Raw genomic sequence first — 23,869 nt, forward strand, 5'->3', positions numbered from 1 at the left:
AAAAAACTTTTTCATCCGAGTTAGTATGCAAAAGTTATGCCCATTTTTACAAATTTCAGAGAGATTTTGCAAATAAAGTCAAAATTCACATTTGCAAATTTTCCCAACAACTAGACCACATATCACATGAGAAACTTATTTTCTTTTATTTTTTTGACATTTCCATTATTTTCTTTTATTTTTTTTAAAACTGAAAAGGCGATCCACAAGGGGGGTAGAGTTTGAAAATGGGACCTTTAGTACCGGTTCGTGGCACGAACCGGTACTATATGTTAGACCCCTTTAGTACCGGTTCGTGGCACGAACCGGTACTAAAGGTCTAACCTTTAGTACCGGTTCGTGCCACGAACCACGAACCGGTACTAAAGGTGATCGTGGGGCCCCGGCCTGACGTCAGCCTGCCACCACCCCTTTAGTGCCGGTTCGTGCCACGAACCGGTACTAAAGGTTCAACACGAACCGGCATTAATGCAAATCCGTTCGAACCGGCACTAATGGTACCATTAGTACCGGCTCAAATACAAACCGGCACTAATGTGCTTCACGTTCGACCCTTTTTCTACTAATGATTAAAGAAGTTTGTGCTGGTGATATCTCAAAAAATTCAATGCTTAATGGAAACATTGACCTTCGTCAGTATAATATATAGCTGTTGCGTGTCGGTGCAAACTACCGGGATGATTTTATTAATGAATCCGGATCGTCATTCCGGTTTAGAATTATATGAGGGCTGCTGTTTCATTCGCTCACTTTTTTTAACAGTCATTTTACCACTCTTGACTTTTAGAAAAACTGTAGCCTTGTATACATCAAGGAGGTTTAAATATATTGTTGAGGATGAACCTATTGGATGTACAGTTAAACTTTTATTCTTGAAATCGAGTAAACATGACTTCGATGAGTCATATTCAGGGTATGGTTCAGTTTGCGCCAAATTTCTGTATATGTATGTAAAAATGTACTAAATGCACAGGCATCCTTGTCAGGCACAAAGTAATCAGCAGCTATATATGGATGTCAATTCCTTTCTTTTCTTACTAGGTTCAGGATACGTATTGTGGTCAGGATTATGCTTTGATCTTGTCCATCATGAGCAGCTTCTGTTACATAATTCTATTTAGTTAAAAGTAATTTGGTGGACATTAAAAAAATGAATTATGTATACAACTAGCCACAGATGGTTTAACTGACAGCATGCGTTGTAGCTCTGTTTTCATACTGTACTGCATAGTCCACCTTGGGCACTACTCTCTGATATGCAATTCCCACATATTAAAAGTTCACAACCACTATAAGAGGCAGATACTAAATTTCGTTAAGGTCACGAAATGATCGATGATCGAAAGCAAGACTCCCCTTGATATATTCCCAGAAAAAAAATAGAAGGATTGAAAAACTAGACTCTTCTGACTCTATGTATACAACTGGACCCCATTTGGTCAATGATGTGAGATTCTATCATCGAGGCCACTAGATCTAGTCTATTCAAGACACATGATGTAGATATATAGTCAAATAGGACGTTTGGATATATAGTCTCCGACTGCTACCAGCCAGAGCATCAAAATTCTACATTAAACTCTGTGGACTACCAGGTCATACATACCAACTCTCACATGGATCTACAGAGAAACGATTGCAAAGCCCAAACAAAGCAAAACCACCGCCATCACAGCCAACTCAATTGCACAAAACTCTAACAGCGAAAGAACATTAAGTTGGAACAGGGTCTGCATGGCCTAATTACCAGAAGAAGATACAATTTCCATGGGAAAAGGCGAAGAGCATGTTGCCCCGAAGCTAAAGGTCATGGCACGAGGGGAGATGCACAAATGATGAAACCACCTAAACGGTCTCATGCCCGGACAGGATTCAAATTTTTTAGACGGAATGATTTGTTCTTCATTCATCTCATCGATTTCACACATATACATGACTCTTGATGCGGATGCACGCACCGGGAGAAAGGTATGGTTAACTATGGAAAGGCTTACTGAAGCTGAAATGTTGAAGAAATATTTTGGCTACGAAGATCACCAATATTATCTGTTGAGGAAACAAATTGTCATTACTACTGATGACCTGTCATTAACTGCATTTGAGAATGTTGAGCTAATAAACAACCGGAACCTCAGACTCACAAGAGAATTATGTAATGGGTGACTATGACCATACGATGGACGCCACTTGCGGTCGAGCAGTTCATGAGAGATGAACACGTCTTCTCATCAACTCGACCACCTACAATGAACCTACATGATTCCAATACGTACTCAGAATTCTAATTAAGTTCAGAACTAGCAGTGATTATCTTGACCATCCGATGCCACTTGCGCGCATTATAATGGAAAAAAATAAATCAATCAATAGTTGGCACATGGAAGTTGACAGAAGAATACAAAAACCAGGCATGTGTCATGGAGTCATGGCATGGGTAAGAGACTTGCCTTCAGCCAAGCAACAGCTTTGAAACTGGATGATTATTACCCCAAATTTCCCAATTGGCTGCCTACTTAATTCTATCCCACCAGTGGCAATGAGTAGCCCTTCCCTTGTCTCCATGTGGATTGCACTGTTACCAGGCTCCACTTGTTGACGTTATTGTTGAAAAACTCGGCCCCAAGTGCCGCTACATGATGCATCAATGTCGACAGAAGAATCAATATCGTAAGTTATATGATAAAAATCTGCATATATATTGGATCCTTGACACATTTTTTTCGCAAGGAGGTTAATTAGCAGCAAAGAAATTCTCAAGTTAATTATTCGTAGATTTGACCCCTCATCTCTGCCTTAATTCTCTAAAGAAGGGTTGCTTTCTGATCTCAATTTGTCCTACTAGCTAGGACACTTGCATGCATGTTGTGAAGCCAACAAGGGCACAGCTAATCTTTGATGCTAGCATAAAAAAATTGGTTCATGTCACATAAGCATGACATAGCTTGGGCATCAACTTGAAGCTTCCATCTCATCATTGTTGGCGCTTACTGATTTAATTAATTAATCGAGGACACGTTATTTCTGTCATGTCAATGTGCTCGTGTGAGCGATCTGTTCTACATGGAGGACCCAACTACCCTATGGTCTCTACTTTCCAAACTCTTGGTGACCTAAACAATATATTTTATCAAGATCAACTAATTAAGCTAGATATAGGTTAGCTAGCTCCTGAAAGATCACCATGGAGTAACTGACTGATATGTACACTTTTTGATACTATCATATTCATGACTACTACCGACTATTTTGCAGTATGATTATCATCAAAACCATTTGACTCTATTGTGTACACGTATTGTTGCTAACTTCTATTTGTGACCATGTGCATTTTCCAAGAAAATGAGGCAGCTTGCAAAGCTGCAGTTGCTGCATCTGAACAAGCTATCAGCCGTCCTAACTTTGTGTACCTAATACCTTACTCCTGCAGACTGCAGGTATATAATATAGATAGATATGTAGGTAGTTAGATACTTGGTGAAGTCACAGACATACAAAACTGAAACAGAGTGATATGGTCAACTTAAAGGATGAATCTGCATTTAATTGAACATGGTAACCGTACAATTGGTACATTAGGTCTACAGGTCAAATTGTTGCTGATTGTACACACAGCTAATCACCATGATCACCTCACTCAAGATATTATGAGTTGAGGTTCCTTTATAAGGAAAGAAGAGTTGACTTCTGAATTATGATCCATACACAGGCTGACAGGCATGAATGCGTACTACCACAGGGCCAATTTTGTATGTCTCATTGTAACAACTTGCAAGTTATTTTCCCTTCTTCCAAGTCAAACAAGTATATACGCACATGTGACGATAAGAAAAGTGAGAGACCAAGACATAATCAATCGGCTATAAGTATGAAATAATAATGGTTGTAAATAAAAGTCTAGACAAAAAGATCGAACTAACGACTGTATTGAATTTGTAATGCCACTTGTTACCTAGGAAAATAGAAGTTACCCAAAATTTCTTTAGGAGAAATAGAAGAGGAAGCAAACTTGAAAAGACCCATCACACGCGCATACTGTTTGGCAGAAGCCATGAATTTTTTAAAATCAAGGAACCACCTACTCCTTGAATTGCTGCAAATTTCAATCTCTGAGCCACCTAACTAGTAGTGTGTAAAATCTGGTCCGTATGTGTGCACAAATTCAAACACCAAGCTTGAACGGCACTTCAGCTCCCAAATGAAAAATTAGGGAAGTTGATTAAGCTTAGATTAATAAATAAAACAATGCACTTTCTCAAGCCGGGTAAATGCAAGATGCAATTACTGAGAATTTTAACGTCGGCTCTGTTGCAATTTGCAAATGGACGGCGAGAGCCATGAACTGTTGCATACGGGGGCAAGTAAGCAATTGAAAAATGAAGGTTTCAGCGCATCGGGATCTAAAAAGAATTAATGGTGGCACTAAATCCATGATAACTGTACCGGTAAGAGAGAGAGCACCAACGGGATCAGGTAGCCAGAGCTGAACTATACTACTCACGCGGTATTCTAGGCAAATGGTGCACCTAATTAACCTTGGATCACAGCACTGTGCCTTTTCTTAGTCCCCATGATGAGATTAGCCATGATTAAGGTCAATGGTCTTGCATCTGATTACTGTGTTGATATGTTGATTTCCCAAAGAATTCCATGCAAGTAGTCCACTACTGAACGTGCATGCCCTGTGGGTTGTGGTATAGGGAAACCTTGGATCTAGGGAGATATATCTAGTCGTAGTCCAACCTTTGCTTGCAGGTCCAGCCCAGTTCTTGATGATAGATCTCGCTTCGCTAGCCAGCGAGAAATCATTAGTTTTATTAAACTTTATTTTATGATTTCCGTTCGAAAAAAGAATTTCTGTGAATAAATTCGTTTTCTTACCATACTGACTCCAATACATTTTCCTGTAGACATATACTGTACTTACATAACTACAGTATACTGACAAGTACGCCGCCAAATTAAATGGACTTCTTTCTGGCAGGAAATTCTGACTTAGACTGGGAGACACATGGGGCCGGCCGTCTTGCCCTCCCTCTCACCAAATCTCATTACATGGATCAAAGACATATATGTATGAGCGAATATGACTGAACTTCCTCTGACGAATGGCCCTACGCAGGACTGAAATTTAGTCTGAAAGCGATTCCTTGCTTGACGACAGAGTCTCTCCAGCCATAATAATGGGCCGAGCCGATGACGCCGACGATGAGGACTGGCAGGAAGCTTCATCAACGTCGTCGGAGGGACGCGCTCGACGACGTATGTAACACACAGTCTGGACGCGCATCTTAGTTATAACTGGCCTCACAACAGCAGCATGTTGCGCACGTTGAAGCCTATTCCACACACGTAATATAAATCTCAGTCTCCTCTGCCGATATATGTACTGTATTTTTCTGGCTTTCTGCGAGTCTTCACCAAAGAGTGCGGCTGTGGTTTGACATTTCTGATGACGTTGACCGCCTAATCGATCAGCGTAGGTAAGCACCGGCGTACGGCGTTTGTTTAAGCCAGAAATATAGCTCGTCCAAACAGGAGAGGGCCGGGGAAGATAGAGAGAAGGTCGAGGCCATGGTCTAGGCGTCTAGCTAGTAGCCTCTCTATATATATACAAGGCCATGGCAGGGCTGGTGCAGGGCTAGAGAAGAAAGGGTTGGAAGGCTAGAGAAGCTAGAGAGAGAAGGACGTTTGCCTTGGACCAACGAGAGATAAGCTTGTCTTCTGTGGAAGGAGATCGAAATGATCAAGGGAGACCAGAGGCAGCTTGGCGGCCATGAAGATCGGCTGAAAGATCAGGTTTGGAACTGTTTAATTACTTCTCTTGATTTTGTGTTTGTGCTTTTATATGCTCCAAAGAGTTTGATTTTTCTTTTCTTAATGAGTGTTCATTTATTTGGATAAGTATGCTTTGGACTAGTGGTTAGGACTTGGCTGAGTTTCTCTCTTCTCTGGGATGTGGTTCTTGATCCATGAATGGAAGTCAGGGACTTCTCTTTCTGATTGATGTCAAAATCAATCAGGTGATCATCTTTAGGGACCACAGATCCTGCCATCCTGGTGCTCGTAGAACAGTCAAATTAAACATGTGGATAAGCCAAGAAATGGATTTTTCCACAGCTTGTCCTCCAATAAATTCATGATGTTACGAATTGTTTGCTCATGTTATAATAATATAGACTTTCATGTTGGTGTTGCAGATGGGAGATGATCATCGGGCCTCGGATGGCAAGTTTTTCAGGTTCTTGCAAAACCAGTCAAGCGCAAAAAAGGAGGTACATAATTATCAAACACGTTCAACAAACATATAAAAGGCACAACTTTTCGTAATTAGTTACACAAGGCAGGGTCTGGTACTACGTATCCCCCTTTTATTCTTTTTTATTTCAGAAGGGCAGTAAAAATTATTAATTACCCTGAAATTCCTCAACTAATTCATGAAAAAAGAACCTACACCTATCAGCTATTTATATTTTCCTATTGTATTGTTCATCTTCCTACTTGCAAATGTAGTTAGTGCCAACTGCCAAGTAATACATACACACTAAGCCAAGTAGCCAAGTAGCCAATTAGCCATTATCATATGTGATTTACTTCATCAATGAGTATGTAACTAATAACAGGTTTCGCTTTCATCCATTCAGGCTCAAGAAGACAAGATTGCGTCCACAAGGGCAGAGATGGGCGAAGTGAGAAAAGAGAACGAGAGGCTGAAGACGATGTTGTCACAGATGGTGGAGGACCATCGATCCCTTCAGAAGCAGTTCGATGTTCTCCACCAGCAAGGACGAGGCAAAAACCTCGCCGTGGGCTCACCGGAGCACACATCGTCCGCCGACGGCGTCAAGGACCCCAGATTCGTCTCTTTACGCCTCGGAACGAGCGCGAGCATGAGTAGGCAGGACATGGGAGAAGAGATCCGGACCGGCACTAATAATGCAGACGGCAAGTGCATCTCTCTTGGACTTTCATCGGGCAAAGCTATTGGTGCAGCTGGTCAAAGTGAGATGAAGGTGCAGCCAGATGTGCTGACGTTGAGCCCTGGAGGCAGCTCCGAGGATGACGCCGCCACAGAGACAACAACAACATCGAGCAAAGTACCGAAGAACCCGAGGAGCACCGGTGGTGGCGCGGAGGCCGAGGAGGAGGTGGCCCAGCAGCCCCTGGCCAAGAAGGCCAGGGTGTCGGTGAGGGCTAGGTGTGACACACCAACGGTACGTACATATACGTAAACAACGTACACAAGTGACTAGAAAATTAAATGACTGGGATACCTGTATATGTGTGATTCGTGGTTTGTTGGTGTTCAGATGAACGATGGGTGCCAGTGGAGGAAATACGGGCAGAAGATATCCAAGGGGAACCCATGTCCACGCGCCTACTACCGCTGCACCATCGCAACAGGGTGCCCTGTCAGAAAACAGGTATGTTATTCACTGTCATACATTGCAAAACAACCCAAACACATGGTACCAAAGAATCTGCGGCAAGGTGTGTTTCGCAGACCAAACATGACCAAGATACATGTGTTGCTTCGGAACATCGCAATGCGACTTACTTAGCACTCCCTCTATTTGTAATTCTCGCACACTACTTGAGCGTTCAAGAAAAGTCGAGCTTATACCTGCAAGATGTTGGTGCATCATACAACTCCTATTAGAGATTCGATAACAAGTACTTCCTCCGTCCCAAAATAAGTGTCCCAACATTAATAATATTCAGTGTAGATTCACTCATTTTGTTTCGTATATAGTCTACAGTGAAATCCCTAAAAGGTCTTATATTTAGGAACGGAGGGAGTACAACTTTGTGTACATACATGGTCCCAAATCCGGGGTCAAAACTCCATAAATCAAGCGATCGAGCACTAGCGCCACCAGGGAGGGAACTAGCGGATCGAATCGGGCGGGCACTGGGGGTCGGACTCGGAGATCGGAACCTGACCTGATCGCCAGGGCCGGAGCCGTGCAGGGAGGTGTGCACCTCTCCTGCCTTGGCAACGGTGTCGCCGTCGGGCTCTCTGCCTCTCTCTGGCGGCGATGGGAGCGCGACTTCTCGATCGGCGGCGGCAACGTCAATGGTGCTGTTGGGGTTTAGGCTGATCGCATCGAAACAAACTACTCCCTCCGTTTGGAAATACTTGTCATAGAAATGGATACAAATGGGTGTATCTAAAACTAAAATACATCTAGATACATCCATTCTTTGGACAAGTATTTCCGGACAGAGGGAGTAATTCCACATGGCCGATGGGGCTTCAGAAATGCTGGAGAGTATGATGGGCTTTGGGTTGGGCCAGCGTCGCCACATGTGTGCTGTCTGCCCACTTGATCAACCAAGTCCACTCAAAAATACAAAGACCCTAAAAATATCTTCTTATTCTTTTACCTTATACTATAAAACCTACTGCAAACATTACATGTCTTTCCAAAATGTCTAATGATCCACCATATGTCTTCTCGATTCATATTCGAGTATTTAACAAATACTACCTCCGTCCTGGTTTATTAGTCTTTTTTGTAATTTGTGCTAAATTTTGACCAAAGATTTAACTGACAAAAATGTCAATGCATGTCATCAAAAATTGACATGCGTGAACATTTTGTTAATTAAATTTATGGTCAAAATACGGCACAGATTATAATGAAGACCAATAAATCAGGACGAAGGTAGTATATGATGTGCATTTAGGGCTCTCATACGACCGATGCACCTAATGCCAAAAATACATCCATGCTCAAAGTTCTCAAAAACATCTGAAATTGCCACTAACTAATAACAAAATTTTAGATATACCTTCACATTGAAAAATAATAAATATACAAAATTCAAATGTGGAAATTGGTACACCAGTTGCACAAGAACTTCATGTGCAAATGCGTGTGTACATATGTTCGCTCGGTGTAAAAGAAAAGACAATCTTCTCTTTGGTAATAGCAGTAGCGGGGATTTGCACTTGAGCGGACTAATCAAAAATGCTTTAAAACTCGCGCTCGGCTTTCTTTTCAATGGCAGCATCCTTCCTCGCCATGGTGACCGACTGACATGAACGTACATTATGTTTCCCAGGTGCAGAGATGTGCCGAGGACATGTCGATCCTCATCACCACCTACGAGGGCGCGCACAACCACCCGCTCTCCCCCTCCGCAGCCGCCATGGCCTCCACCACCTCCGCGGCCGCGTCCATGCTCATGTCAGGCTCCTCCACCTCGCTCGGCTTCCCCTCCGTCGCCTCCAGCCTCCACGGCCTCAGGTTCAGCCTCCCAGCGGCGACTACCTTCGACCCCTCGAGCCATCTGAGTGGTCGGCCGTTCTTCCTCCCGGCCGCTGCCGGCGCGTCCATCAGCGCCACCCCGTCGTACCCCACCATCACCCTCGATCTCACCTCGCAGACTGCCTCGCAGCAGGCCTTCTCCCTCAGCAACACCAACAGATTCTCCTCCAGCTTCCCCGACTCTCAAGGACACAGCAGCAGTGCTGGTAGGTACCCTTCCACGAACTTCTCCTTCTCCGGCTCTGGTGCGAGCAGCCTGCCCGGCGCCACCGCGTGGCCGGCCGGCGTTGGATCGTACCTGAGCTACGGACCCTCGTCCGGCGCGCCCTACAACGGTGTCGGCAAGAACTCATTCCAGGCCGCGCTGAGCGGCATCAACGGAAGGCAGCAAGCCTCGGTGGCGTCCCTCTACCAGCCGGCGCAGGTGCAGCAGAGGGCAGCCCAGTTTAGCGGCGGCGGAACATGCACGACAGCGCCGATCGTGCTCACCGACACGATCGCCAAGGCGATCACGTCGGACCCGGGCTTCCACACAGCGCTCGCGGCCGCCATCACGTCGTACGTCGGCAAGCCGGCTGCCGGAGGCGGCAAGGGGCTCGAGTGGGGGGAGCACCTCGGGCTGGGCCCGTCGAGTGCGGCGTCCACCGCCTGTTCGTCGCCGTTGCTGGCACGGTCGTCGACGGGGGCGACACAGAGCGGTTCTCCGAACGGGAAGAAGATGTCGTTCTTGCAGCCGTCGCTGGCACTGTCATCGGGCTCCACTAGTGCTACTGCTTCCACCTCACCTGTGAAAAGCAGGGAGCACATTAATTAGTTAGCTGAAGGTTCTGAATTGTGTTTGTGGACTAATTTGATCATTTGGTGTACATACATATATAGTGACTGTAGCATAATTGCTGAAAATGTGTCGATTGATCCCCATTTTAGGCGGAGCTTGCTTTGGGACTGTGGATACACGACCTTTTTGAGGACAATGTCGCCTTGGAGAATACTCGCTCTTTAACTCGGAGTCGTAGAAGCTAGTGTTGTCTTGCTTGCTCAAACGTGCTTGAGGAGTGACGTGTCTCGTATTCAGATCTCCGTTACTTCCAGAAGAGAATATCTATGTACACTAGCTTTGATCCAGTTACAAAACTGCGAATTTCATGGTCATATGATGCGTGTGCAGTATGCAGACACAGTTGTAACCTTTGCTAACGACCAAGTGCATGCATGCAAACCATTGTTCTGAACTTCTCTGCTTTCTGAACAGCAGTAGCGTGTAGTCCCTGCCCACGCAATGAAGTTGCCCAAGAACCACCATATCCACCGTGCGCCTGAACCAAATCCTCTTTGGCGGTGCTTACGATGGCTTCAAATGTGGAGAGAACCGCCTGGGATTTTCACTTGGAGATGACTCTCATAAACCGGCTCACGGAGCTAAACGCGGCCATGACATTGGTCATCATTGAAGGCTCCTCTTCAGGTTGCTCACTGGCGCCGCCACCACCAAATATTATCTGCAGATTAGAATGGTGTCACTAATCTCTGCAAAATGCAAAAAAATTATGGGCAACACTAGCATTTGGTGTAGATATTTGCAAATGGATTTCTAAAATGATGTTCTCTAACTTGTACTATTAAAAATAATGGCTGGTCGTCTAGCTAGTAGGCCCAGGGTGACTTCTTGTTCTCTGTCTTGTATAGAGTGTCAGTTGTTTGACAGCTTAATGTGTCTGTGGTCAGTCACACAATGTCACAATGATTCCTAGAGTTTGAGAAATCAGTTGGCTCTTGGGTGCTTGCAGCTTCTATACACGGTCCAATATCAGACTCGTTTTTTCGACAGTAGTGATTCAACTTACCAAGTACTAAAAGGAACACACACGCAGCATAGTGATGGACAAAAATCTAATCATGCAGATCAAATCAGATATACAATGTCTAACCTCAATATCTGTTGCATCAGGACGACTCGAAGATTCTCTGGCGAGCAAATACCGATTGGGTCTTTTTGGATCATCATAGAACACTTTCCACTTTCTGAAACATGAATAACAGATATCTTTAGCCTATTATTTTACTGAACATTTATTTGGATTGTAGAAAAAGGCAACAAATATCGACGCACTCAGGATAGCATCTGAAGATTGCACCGGTAGGCAGCGGCCTCATCGAGTAAACAGTGGTAAAAGTACTGCAAAATGGGTGATGGATGTTAGAAAAAGACACAGGGAAATACAGTGGGCAAAAGAGACCATAAATATTTTAATAACATGAAATTTGTAAAGATGACCATCATTTATAGGTATATTATAGTTGACCATACTTCAGAGCTTTTCGGTATGGTTTCATAAAGATGCATCACTAATTCACTATTCATAACTCTTTGACGGGATCTGTTTCTGTAACTTGGTACTTATTTATGTTGAGGCAACTAGAAACAGTTACATATAGTGGTAGAGAAGATGTTTCTCAGTCCATATTCTCATATTTTTCAAGACACATCCATACTCTGATATCCACAATCAACAACTGTTTATGTCCCGGAAAATACCGATAGTACACATAGAGAGGCAACAATGTACAGATGTTTCCGTTCACTTACCTTAAGAAATTTCTGCGTAGATTCCGAACATTATATCCCACTCCAACATCTCCACTAACAAGACGTGGGTTCCACATGACAAGAGGTCTTATCTTCAGTGGATTAAAACTGGAAGTTATTTTAAGATACCATATTGAGTGGAACATACATACAAATGATAATTGTGATATGCAGACTGTTGAACAAATTATACAAGATGTGAACATAGATGGATGTGCTTGCGCAAATGAAAAATGCCATGCGATGGCTATGCTAAGCTGATGTGCAAATGAATATAGATCCTACAAATATACATGCATGCCAAAATGACCTGTAAATACACATGCTGATCCTATCCTACCAATTTTGCTTGGGACACAAAAGATGGAATTCATTTTCCTTACTATAAACTAAAGCACATGTATCTGCGAACATTAAAAACTTGATCAGGCATAAGTTACATACGGGATCATCAGCGAGTTGAGATGCGATGCGTTCAACAGATTCAAGCATCTGGTGATCAGGGATAATCATAACAACAACTCCGTCATCAGTATCAACTGGCTTTCGGTCACTAAGACTGCAAATCAAAATAAGAGAATAGACAGATTTTAGATTGACAAGAAATCTCATGGTAATCATCTTTTATGCCTTCAAGACAGAAGCAACTAATAACATCTACTACTTCTCTAAAGAAACTCAAATTGGTCCACATCTTGTCCTATTCTGCGAACCTGTCTAGAAAAATATGATATCCACGCCACGAATCATTTGGGGAGAATTTACTGGAAAGATCTTAGCAACAAAATTAATGCGCTTCACTAAAAATAGTGCTAGCAGCATGTAACATGAATAGAAAAATGGACCATTACATATAACATGTGCACAAAATTTGAATAAGGAATCCATCCACCACTGTGGCTGGGCTACTGAAAGCAAGGCAATACCTAGCACACTTGAACTTTGCATCTTTCCACTGATGCTTCAGAAGGGCAGCCACTCCAGCGTCAGGGAAGACGGCCTTAACTACCTGTTGTAGACAGACAGCAAGTTGAATGTAAAGAACAGATATTCAAGGTACTTAAAGGACACGATTCACTATGGATGGAGGCCTTTAATCAGGGACATTTAAAACAGAGCTCAAAATGGGAGATAACTGGCCATTTATTATCTGTGTGGATGATAAAATCAGTGAGCTAGGGTCATGCAACTGCAGATGGATCAGACAGAGCAAAAGCTGCATTTATTCATCGCTAAATGACCTTGCATCCAAACCTGGCCAGTCTCTTCCGCGAGTGTGTCGAGGAGTATCCTCGACAGCGCCCAGACCTCGGCCTGCGCTCCTTCCTGGTTGAGGAACTCCAGCTGGGGGATCAGCAGCTCTGCCTACAGCAATGATGATAACACAAGAACAGATCATCAACAGTGAGATCGCGATGCGAGATGGCAAAACTGTATGAGCGACACAAGAATATAATGGTGGATGGGACTTGAACACTGAAACTGTTCCATGGCATTCCAAGTAAAAAATGCAGAAATTTCACAGCAGGTTAAGGTTGAGCCAAAATCAGTGTATATGGACAATCGGAAACCTACAATTCCTCGCATGCCGCCGGAGTTGACGAAATCAGCGCTGGCCTTCCCCGACTGCCATATCGCGCCTTGCAAATCCGACGGCAAGCAACTGAAACCACAGAGACAGCACACGCGGTCAGTCAGACGCGCCACAATCCAAAGCAACACGGCGGCGTTTCCCGCGTGCCTGACCTGTCATCCTCCTGCACCGCCTGCTCCACCGCGCCATCGGCCTCCGATGTCGCCGGCTCGGCCTCCGTGGGGGCTTCCGCGGCGTCGAACTTGCCGAACTTGGCTTGGGCTGGGGAAGGCCCGCGGCGGACGCGCAGCCGCACCGGAGGGAAGGCCGCGGCGACGGGCGAAGGCGCGAGGGGCTGGCGGGGGAGAGGAGGAGGGGAGGGGCGCGCGTACTGCCGCGAGAGCAGCGCCGGCGAGGTCGCCATTGCTTCGTGCGGCGTAGGGGAAAAGCAGTACGTGGCCGAGCTGTGACTGGCTGCTCCTCCGTGCTGCTTGGATAACGGTGGGTTTGCTTCGGAAACGGGATCGCCGTCCGATGGAGAACTCAACGCTCCAGATTGCTTGGAATGATTTAGTTGCGTTTAGACTTTGGGGCCTCGCGAGTTAGTCGACTTAACCAAGTCTCAATCAAGTGGCCCGCTATTGCCCTTCGACCTCCGTCGACTTGAGCTCCCCACCATCGGCTAAACCGTCATCCCGTCTATAACGTCCTCGATGCGGCTATATCTCCTACGTGTCGAAGTATGACTTAAAGGCATAACCACATTGAAAGCAACGTCGCAAATGAGGTAATCTTCACAACAACCCATATAAATAAATAAAGGGGAAAAGTACATAGTTGGCTTACACTCGCCACGTCACACAAATACATAAATAAGTCATTACATTCATCCAATACACTCAGGGTCCGACTACAGAACCAAAATAAAGATAAACCCCAAATGCGACAAAGTCCCCGATCACCCCAACTGGGCACCACTACTGATCATCTGGGAAATACACATAGTAACGATGAGAGTCTTCATCGAACTCCCACTTGAGCTCGGTAATATCATCTGGAGCGGAATCATCGGTCCCTGCATCTGGTTTCGGAAGTAATTTGTGAGTCACGGGGACTCAGCAATCTCACACCCTCGCGATCAAGACTATTTAAGCTTATAGGTAAGTCAAAGGTACGATGTGGAGCTGCAGCAAGCGACTATCATATATGATGGCTAACATACGCAAATGAGAGCGAGAAGAGAAGGCAAAAGCACGGTTGAACAACTATGATCAAAAAGTGATCCTAGAACAACCTACGTCAAGCATTACTCCAACACCGTGTTCACTTCTCGGACTCCGCCGAGAAGAGACCATCACAGTTACACACGCGGTTGATGCATTTTAATTAAGTTAAGTTTCATGTTATCTATAACCGAACATTAACAAATTCCCATCTGCCCATAACCGCGGACACGGCTTTCGAAAGTTCAAATCCCTGCAGGGGAGTCCCAACTTAGCCCATCACAAGATCTCACGGTCAACGAAGGATATTCCTTCTCCCGAGACATTCCGATCAGACTCGGCATCCCGGTTACAAGACATCCTCGACAATGGTAAAACAAGTCCTGCAATACCGCCTGAATGTGCCAAAAATCCCGATAGGAGCTGCACATATCTCGTTCTCAGGGCACACTCAGATGAGACTAGCTACGAGTAAAACCAACCCTCAAGTTTCCCCGAGGTGGCCCCGCAGGCAGCTCAGTTCGGACCAACACTCAGAAGAGCACTGGCCCGGGGGTTTAATAAAGATGACCCTTGGGCTCCGGAAACCCAAGGGAAAAAGAGGCTAGGTGGCAAATGGTAAAACCAAGGTTGGGCATTGCTGGAGGAGTTTTATTCAAGGCGAACTGTCAAGGGGTTCCCATTATAACCCAACCGTGTAAGGAACGCAAAATCCGGGAACATAACACCGATATGACGGAAACTAGGGCGGCAAGAGTGGAACAAAACACTAGGCATAAGGTCGAGCCTTCCATCCTTTACCAAGTATATAGGTGCATTAAGATAAACAAGATAATATGGTGATATCCCAACAATAAACATGTTCCAACAAGGAACGATCTCCAATCTTCACATGCAACTAGCAACGCTATAAGAGGGGCTGAGCAAGGCGGTAACATAACCAACCAACGGTTTGCTAGGACATGGTGGGTTAGAGGTTTGACATGGCAATGTGGGAGGCATGATAAGCAAGTGATAGGTATCGTAGCATAGGCATAGCAAAAGAGCGAGCATCTAGCAAGCAAAGATAGAAGTGATTTCGAGGGTATGGTCATCTTGCCTGCAAAATTCTCGGAGTTGCCTTGATCCTCGTAAGCGAACTCAACGGGCTCCTCGTTCACGAACTCATCTCCCGGCTCTACCCAAACAAGAACAACAAGCAAAAGGAACACAATCAACCACGTGCAATACTCAACCAACATGATGCAAACATAGTATGATATGCGGGATGCGATATATGATATATATGCATGATTTGGAAAGGAATGATTGAACCAGGACTCAACTTGGAAATCCAAGAGTGCCACTGGAAAGGTGGGGTGATTTCGGTTGAAATCGATATAAAGATCACCGGAATCAGATGCACGGTTTGGAAATGGCAAGCAAAACAAATATGGCACCGATCTGCGATAAACAGCAAGTAGCCTTCTAAATGCAACAAGAACAACATGCTACTGCACCCAAACATGACAACAAAATACATGGCAGGGATCCACTCATAATGCTTGACAAAAGATGAACACTCAGCTATGGCTAATTCATCCATTAACAGGTTCAAACAAGCATGGCAAAAGTGCAAATGATTACAGGTTTCAGACTTGGTGAAATTAACAGCATATCAGGAATTTATCATCAGGAAGCAATGTTTAGAGCATGATAACTATATGCTACAGGAATATATCATGGCAAAGCAAGGCATGGCATGAAGCTACTCTAAGCATATAACAAAAGTCCCTTAGTGACCATAAGCCAAAAGGGATCAGAAAATACAATTGCAAGCATGTGAACATAGCAAAAATATAAACAGATTCAGACTTAGTAAAAAACTGGAGCATGCAAAACAGATTAACAAGTAGGCATGTTTACGAGCTCGATGCACTCACTACGAGGCATTGCATGACAAACTAAGCATACACCCGTCAAGAAGACATGGCATAGAAGCTACACATGGCAAGAACAATAACATAGCATGCACGGATCAATAGCAACGACCTCGGCAAAATTGCTAAACATGTTAACAATCTGCCAGGAACATTTTATAGCAAAAGTAGAGCTCGATTGACTCAAGCTAGGGTGCTCCATAATTGCAAACAAAGACATGGATGAATAGAGCACCACAATATTAACAAAACATCCTTACTGATCATCCTCAAAAGAGGCACGGATCACTAGGAAACAACATGAACATATGGCATAAAAACAATATCAGGATAAGGACTTAGTGAAATTCTAAGTCCCTGAAATCAGCATCACCGAGTAAGCTACTTTGCATGCTTGTGCTAGTCACCACAAAGATCACAAAAATACATGGCATACACCCCTGTAAAGAGGGCATGGCATTCATCAAAACACATGTAGAGCTCAGGATCATAGCATGCACACATTAATCATGACAAAAATGACAAAAGGCCATTTGCTGAAACAGATCTGACATAATCATCACATAGCCCTCTTCCAACAGCATTTCGGGCATCAAGATGAGCTTAAATGAAAATGATGCAATGAGATGAAATGATGTACTCGTCGAGACGAACATTTTGATATGCTACACGCACGAATCAGAACTATGGATGCAGAGTTATGGCATGTGGAAGAATGCAAAATAATTAGGGTTTCGGGGCAAAAGTCAACCGACGTGGATCTCAGATTCAGATCCAACCGGCGCGGATCCCGAGGTTCGCCGGAGTTACTGTTCGCCGGAGTTGTCGAGGGTCGCCGGATCCGAGGGAGAGGCGATGGAGCTCGCCGGACTTGGGAATGGAGACGACGGAGAGGTGGTGCCGCGGTGGTGGCCGGTGCCGGAGACGGCGGACGGCGGACGGCGTCGGAGCGGAGGCTCCGCTCGGGCGAGGCGGCGGCGCCCTGGGCCGCGGGGGCCGCGCACGGGCTCTCCCGGGCCGGTGGCGAGGAGATGCGGCCGGGCCAGTAGGGGCGCGCTACGTGGCGGCGGTGGTGCAAACCGGACGTGTCCGGCGGCGCGGGGAGCGGAATTTTAGGGTTTCGCCCGAATTTGGAATGTAGGGATCTTTATAAAGGGGTAGAGGGAGCTAGGAAGCTCCAAATGAGGTGCGGTTTTCGGCCATGCAATCGTGATCGAACGCTCTAGATGATGGAAGGGGTTTAGGTGGGTTTTGGGCCACTTTGGAAGGGTGTTGGGCTGCAACACACATGAGGCCTTTTCGGTCCCTCGGTTAACCATTGGAGTATCAAACGAAGTCCAAATGGCACGAAACTTGACAGGCAGTCTACCGGTAGTAAACCAAGGCTGCATGGAAAGTCTCGGTCCATTCCGGAAATGTTTAGTACCCACACATGAAAGGAGGTAGAAAGGACCACCGGAGGACATAGGAGCGCCGGAATGTAAAACGGACAACGGGGAAAATGCTCGGATGCATGAGATGAACACGTATGCAAATGCAATGCACATGATGATATGATATGAGATGCATGAAAAAGAACAAAACACACGGAGACAAAAAACCGGCAACGAGGAAATAAAATAACTTAGGGCCGGAAACGGCAAGAGTTGGAGCACAAATAAGGTAAATTACATTCGGGGTGTTACAACACTCCACCACTACGAAAGGATCTCGTCCCGAGATCTAGGACTGGAAAAACTCCGGGTACTCAGAACGGAGGTGATCCTCGCGTTCCCACGTGGCTTCACGGTCGGAATGATGTGACCACTTGACTTTGAGGAATTTGATTGACTTGTTGGGAGTCTTGCACTCAGTTTCTTCAAGAATAGCAACGAGGTGCTCACGATAAGAAAGGTCTTCTTGGAGATCAATGTCTTCGAAGTTGACGGTGCGGTCAGGCGCCTTGAAGCACTTGCGGAGTTGAGAGACATGAAACACGTCGTGCACATTTGCAAAGTTGGAGGGAAGCTCAAGTTGATAGGCGAGATTGCCTCTTTTGCTTAAGATCTTGAAAGGACCCACGTATCTAGGGCAAGCTTCCCTTTGATACCGAAGCGACGAGTACCTTTCATTGGAGAGACGTGGAGGTAAACATGGTCTCCGATCTCGAAGGCCAAGTCACGATGCTTACTATCATAGTAACTCTTCTGGCGCGATTGTGCGGCTTTGAGATTATCACGAATGACTTTGCACATCTCTTCTGCCTTTGTGATCAAGTCATTGCCAAGAAGTTGACGTTCACCAGTCTCTGACCAGTTAAGAGGAGTACGACACTTCCTGCCATAGAGAATTTCAAATGGGGCCTTGCCCGAACTCGCTTGGAAACTGTTGTTGTAGGAGAACTCGGCATATGGAAGACAATCTTCCCACGTCATGCCGAAAGAGATGACGCAAGCCCTGAGCATATCTTCAAGAATCTAATTGACACGCTTGACTTAACCACTAGTTTGAGGATGAAAAGCTGTGCTGAAACAGATGTTGGTGCCCATGGCCTTCTGAAAAGAATCCCAAAACTTGGAGGTGAAGATGCTGCCACGATCTGAAGAAATCAACTGTGGAATGCCGTGCAGAGAAACAATCCGAGAGGTATATAGCTCTGCCAATTGAGCTGCTGTGATAGATTCTTTGATAGGCAGAAAGTGTGCCACTTTAGTGAGTTTGTCGATGACAACGAAGATAGCATCATTGCCACGCTTGGACTTTGGAAATCCAGTCACGAAGTCCATCTCAATGTGGTCAAACTTCCATTCTGGAATGGCGAGAGGTTGGAGGAGACCAGCTGGTCGTTGGTGTTCTGCCTTCACTCTTCTGCAGACATCACATTCATTCACGAACTGAGCAATCTCGTGCTTCATTCGAGTCCACCAATACGACTGCTTGAGGTCATGGTACATCTTTGTACTTCCAGGGTGGATAGAGAGGAGTGAATTGTGAGCCTCGTTCATAATGACTTTACGAAGGTCACCTTTAGGCACAACAATAAGATCCTCGAAGAATAGAGTATCCTTGTCATCAAGGCGATAGCACTTGTACTTGGGTTGACTCTTGGCAATCCCAATCTTCACCTTCTTCACCATAGCATCAAGAAGTTGAGCCTCGTGAATCTGATCTTCCAAAGTAGGAGAGACTTGGAGGTTGGCGAGGAAACCTTGAGGAACAACTTGCAGATTGAGTTTGCGAAAGCTTCACAAAGCTCGGGTTGGTAAGGCTTAAGAATCAAACTGTTGCAGTAAGCCTTCCTACTCAATGCGTCAGCAATTACATTAGCCTTGCCTGGAGTATATTCGATACTCGAATTATACTCTTGAATCATTTCGACCCAACGAGTCTGCCTGAGGTTGAGGTTAGGCTGAGTGAAGATGTACTTGAGACTCTTGTGGTCAGTGAAGATGTCCACTTTTCTTCCCAATAAGAGATGTCTCCAAGTCAAAAGAGCATGGACAACTGCCGCCAACTCGAGGTCATGAGTGGGGTAGTTCTTTTCATTGGGCTTCAACTGGCGAGAAGTATAGGCCACAACTTTCTTCTCTTGCATCAACACTGCACCAAGACCTTGAAGAGAAGCATCACAGAAGACCTCGAACGGTTTGGATTCATCAGGAGGAGTCAGAACTGGAGCAGTGACTAATTTCTCTTTCAGGGTGTTGAAAGCGATGTCACATTCAGGAGACCAAACGTACTTCACATGCTTCTGGAAAAGGTTGGAAAGAGGCTTCGCGATCTTAGAGAAGTTCTCAACGAACCTTCGTCAATAGCTTGAGAGACCAAGGAAGCTGCGGAGTTGCTTCACGTTCTGAGGTGGTTCCCAATTCACAATTGCAGACACCTTCTCAGGATTCACCGCTATGCCCTTGGCAGAGATGATATGCCCAAGGTAGATGTAACACCCTCGATGCGACTATATCTCCCACGTGTCAAGGCACGACTTAAAGGCATAATTGCATTGAGGGCATATGTCGCAAGTTAGGCAATATTCACAACATCCCATGTAATATAAATCATAAAGGGGAGATAACATAGTTGGCTTACACTCGCCACATCAATCAAGTACATAAATAACATTACATTAACCAATCACTCATGGCCCGACTACGGCGCCAAAATAAAAGATAACCCAACAAGCGACACAGTCCCAATCACCCCCAACTGGGTACCACTACTGATCATCAGGAAAGGAAACATAGTAACGTTGAGAGTCCTCATCGAACTCCCACTTGAGCTCAAACGCGTCTCCTGGAGCGGAATCATCAGGCCCTACATCTGGTGTAATAGTAATCTGTGAGCCACAGGGACTCAGCAATCTCGCACCCTCACGATCAAGACTATTTAAGCTTATAGGAAAGGCAAGGTAAAGTATGTGGAGCTGCAGCAAGCGACTAGCATAGTATGGTGGCTAAACTTATTCGCAAAAGAGAGCGAGAAGAGGAGGCAAAGCGCGAGCGAGAAACTAGAGAACAACCTGCGCAAACATTACTCCAACACCGTGTCCACTTCCCGGACTCCGCCGAGAAGAGGCCATCACGGTAACACACTCAGTTGATTCATTTTAATTAAGTTAAGGTTCAAGTTATCTACAACCGGACATTAACAAATTCCCATCTGCCCATAACCGCGGGCATGGCTTTCGAAAGTTCAAATCCCTGCAGGGGAGTCCCAACTTAGCCCATGACAAGCTCTCATGGTCAACGAAGGAATAGACCTCCTCCCAAGACGTTCCGATCAGACTCGGTATCTCGGTTACTCAAGACACTTCAACAGGTTAAAACAAGACCAGCAACACCGCCTGAATGTGCCGACAAATCCCGATAGGAGCTGCACATATCTCTTTCTCAGGGCACAATCGGATAAGCAATCTGTACAACTAAAACCAGCCCTCAAGTTTCCCCGAGGTGGCGCTGCAAGGGGCTCTAGGTTGGACCAACACTCAGAGGAGCACTGGCCCGGGGGGGGGGGTTTAAAATAAGATGACCCTCGGGCTCCGGAAACCCAAGGGAAAAGAGGCTAGGTGGCAAATGGTAAGACCAAGGTTGGGCATTGCTGGAAAAGCTTTAAACAAGGAAAACTATCAAGGGGTTCCCATTATAACCCAACCGCGTAAGGAACGCAAAATCCGGAAACATAACACCGATATGACGGAAACTAGGGCGGCAAGAGTGGAACAAAACACTAGGCGAGAGGCCGAGCCTTCCACCCTTTACCAAGTGTATAGATGCATTAAGATAACAATATAATATAATGATATCCCAACAAGTAAATAAACGTTCCAACAAGGAACGACCTTCAATCTTCACCTGCAACTAGCAACGCTATAAGAGGGGCTGAGCAAAGCGGTAACATAGCCAAACAACGGTTTGCTAGGACATAGTGGGTTAGAGGTTTGACATGGTAATTTGGGAGGCTTGAAAGCAAGTGGTAGGCATCATATCAATGGCATAGCAAAAGAGCGAGCAAACTAGCATAGCAAAGATAGTAGTGATTTCGAGGGTATGATCATCTTGCCTGCACAGTTGTCAGAGTTGACTGGATCCTCGAAAGCAAACTCAACGGGCTCCTCGTTAGCAAACTCGTCTCCTGGCTCTACCCAAACAAGAAAACAAGCAACAAGGATACAATCAACCACGTGCAAGGATCAAGCAATATGATGCAATGATGGTATGCTATGCGGGATGCGATGCGGGATGCATATGCAAGATATGACAGGAAATGCAAGAACCTGGCATCAACTTGGAAATCCAAGTGTGCCACTGGAAAGATGAGATGAAATCGCTTGAAAACGATATAAAGATCATCGGAATCGGAGTTACGGTTTGGAAATGGCAAGCGATTCAAAAATGCCACCGGTCTGCGATTTACAGCAAGTAGCCAACTAAATGCAATGAGATGAACATGCTACAGCACCCAAACATGACAACAATATACATGGCAGGGATGAATTCAAGATGCTTAACAAAAGTCTAGCACTGAGCTACGGCCAATTCATCCATTAACAGGTTCAAACAAGCATGGCAAAAATGCATATGGTAAACAGATCTCAGACTTAGTGAAATCAACACTTGTCTGGAATTTCAGATCAGATAGCACTCTTCGGAGCAACAAACCTACATGCTACAGGAGCTGAACATGGCAAAGTAAAGCATGGCATGGAGCTACTCAAAGAGCTTAACAAAAGTCCCTTAGTGACCTTGAGCCAAAAGGGATCAGAAAATACAATCGCAAGCATGTGAACACAGCAAAAACATAATCAGTTTTCAGACTTGGTGAAAACTGGCACATGCTGAAACATAACTCAAGTAGGCATGTTTGCGAGCTCGATGCACTCACTACGGTGCAAGTCATGACAAACTAAGCATACATCCGTCAAGAATACACAAAATGCAAGCTAGACATCGCAAGAACAAAAGCATAGCATGCACGGATCAACTACAACATCATCGGCAAAATTGCAAATAAGTTGACAATCTGTCCAGATTCACAAAGTAGCAAAAGTAGAGCTCGATTGACTCAAGCTAGGGTGCTCCATAATTGCAAACAAAGACATGGATGGATAGAGCACTACAATATTAACAAAACATCCTTGCTGATCATCCTCAAAAGAGGCACGGATCACTAGGAAACAACATGAACATATGGCATCATAAGATAAACAGATCAAGGACTTAGTGGAATTCCTAAGTCCCTGAAAACAGAATTACCGAGTGCACCACTTTGCAAGCTTGCACTAGTCACCACACTCATCACAAAAATACACGGGTTGCACCTCTGGAAAGATAACAAAACCTTTAACAAAACATATGTAGAACATCAGGGCATATCATGCACACATTAATCATGGCAAAAATGACAAAAAGCTAAACGGAGTAGCAGATCTGACAATTATCTCAAGTAGCCCTCTTCTAATAGCATTTCGGGCATCAAGATGAACTCAAATGAAAATGATGCAATGGAATGAAATGATGTACTCTCTGAGATGAACATTTTGATATGCTATATGCATGAATCGGAGCTACGGATGCAAAGTTACGGAGCTAAGAACATGAGCATATGGATCCGCAATTTCGGGACTTAGAGAAAAAATCAACCTCCGGATTAGGGTTTACTGTTCACGGATCTGGATCTGGCGCATGGATCGAGGATCGCCGGATCCTCACCGGAGTTTGTCGCCGGAGTAGGAAGGGCCGGGCCGGAGCTTGCCGGCGAGGAGAGGAGGCCGGGCGGTGGGGCAGCGGACCCGGGCGGCGAGGGAAGGTGGCGGGGCG

At 45.2% G+C, this 23,869-nt stretch overlaps 2 protein-coding genes across 2 annotated transcripts; one reads left to right on the top strand and one right to left on the bottom strand.

Annotated features, from left to right (window-relative positions):
* The first annotated feature begins 5,415 nt into the window (after positions 1-5,415).
* LOC119329188 (probable WRKY transcription factor 61) lies at positions 5,416-10,159 on the top strand. Its single transcript, XM_037602193.1, has 5 exons — positions 5,416-5,796; positions 6,198-6,272; positions 6,642-7,211; positions 7,308-7,421; positions 9,067-10,159. Exons 1-5 carry the CDS (start codon positions 5,740-5,742, stop codon positions 10,084-10,086), a joined length of 1,836 nt encoding a protein of 611 aa, XP_037458090.1. The 5' UTR covers positions 5,416-5,739; the 3' UTR covers positions 10,087-10,159.
* Positions 10,160-10,285: 126 nt separating this feature from the next.
* Positions 10,286-13,903, bottom strand: LOC119329191. The gene is made up of 9 exons (XM_037602195.1): positions 13,606-13,903; positions 13,435-13,522; positions 13,114-13,224; positions 12,786-12,868; positions 12,304-12,418; positions 11,860-11,951; positions 11,383-11,448; positions 11,201-11,294; positions 10,286-10,771 (listed from the first exon to the last, which is right to left on the bottom strand). Exons 1-9 carry the CDS (start codon positions 13,854-13,856, stop codon positions 10,655-10,657), a joined length of 1,017 nt encoding a protein of 338 aa, XP_037458092.1. The 5' UTR covers positions 13,857-13,903; the 3' UTR covers positions 10,286-10,654.
* Between the last annotated feature and the right edge of the window lie 9,966 nt (positions 13,904-23,869).

Source organism: Triticum dicoccoides, chromosome 7A (assembly GCF_002162155.2).
Source record: "Triticum dicoccoides isolate Atlit2015 ecotype Zavitan chromosome 7A, WEW_v2.0, whole genome shotgun sequence".
Classification (NCBI taxonomy): domain Eukaryota; kingdom Viridiplantae; phylum Streptophyta; class Magnoliopsida; order Poales; family Poaceae; genus Triticum; species Triticum dicoccoides.

Bases quoted from the DNA above. Each gene is read 5' to 3' on its own strand.
- LOC119329188 (XM_037602193.1), top strand. From the start codon at position 5,740: ATGATCAAGGGAGACCAGAGGCAGCTTGGCGGCCATGAAGATCGGCTG. The intron at 5,797-6,197 runs GTTTGGAACTGT...TTGGTGTTGCAG, and splicing joins AAGATCGGCTGAAAGATCAG to ATGGGAGATGATCATCGGGC. The intron at 7,422-9,066 runs GTATGTTATTCA...TATGTTTCCCAG, and splicing joins GGTGCCCTGTCAGAAAACAG to GTGCAGAGATGTGCCGAGGA.
- LOC119329191 (XM_037602195.1), bottom strand. From the start codon at position 13,856: ATGGCGACCTCGCCGGCGCTGCTCTCGCGGCAGTACGCGCGCCCCTCC. The intron at 12,869-13,113 runs GTTTGGATGCAA...TGTCTACAACAG, and splicing joins TCGCGGAAGAGACTGGCCAG to GTAGTTAAGGCCGTCTTCCC. The intron at 11,952-12,303 runs GTATGTAACTTA...AATCCACTGAAG, and splicing joins CTCAACTCGCTGATGATCCC to ATAAGACCTCTTGTCATGTG.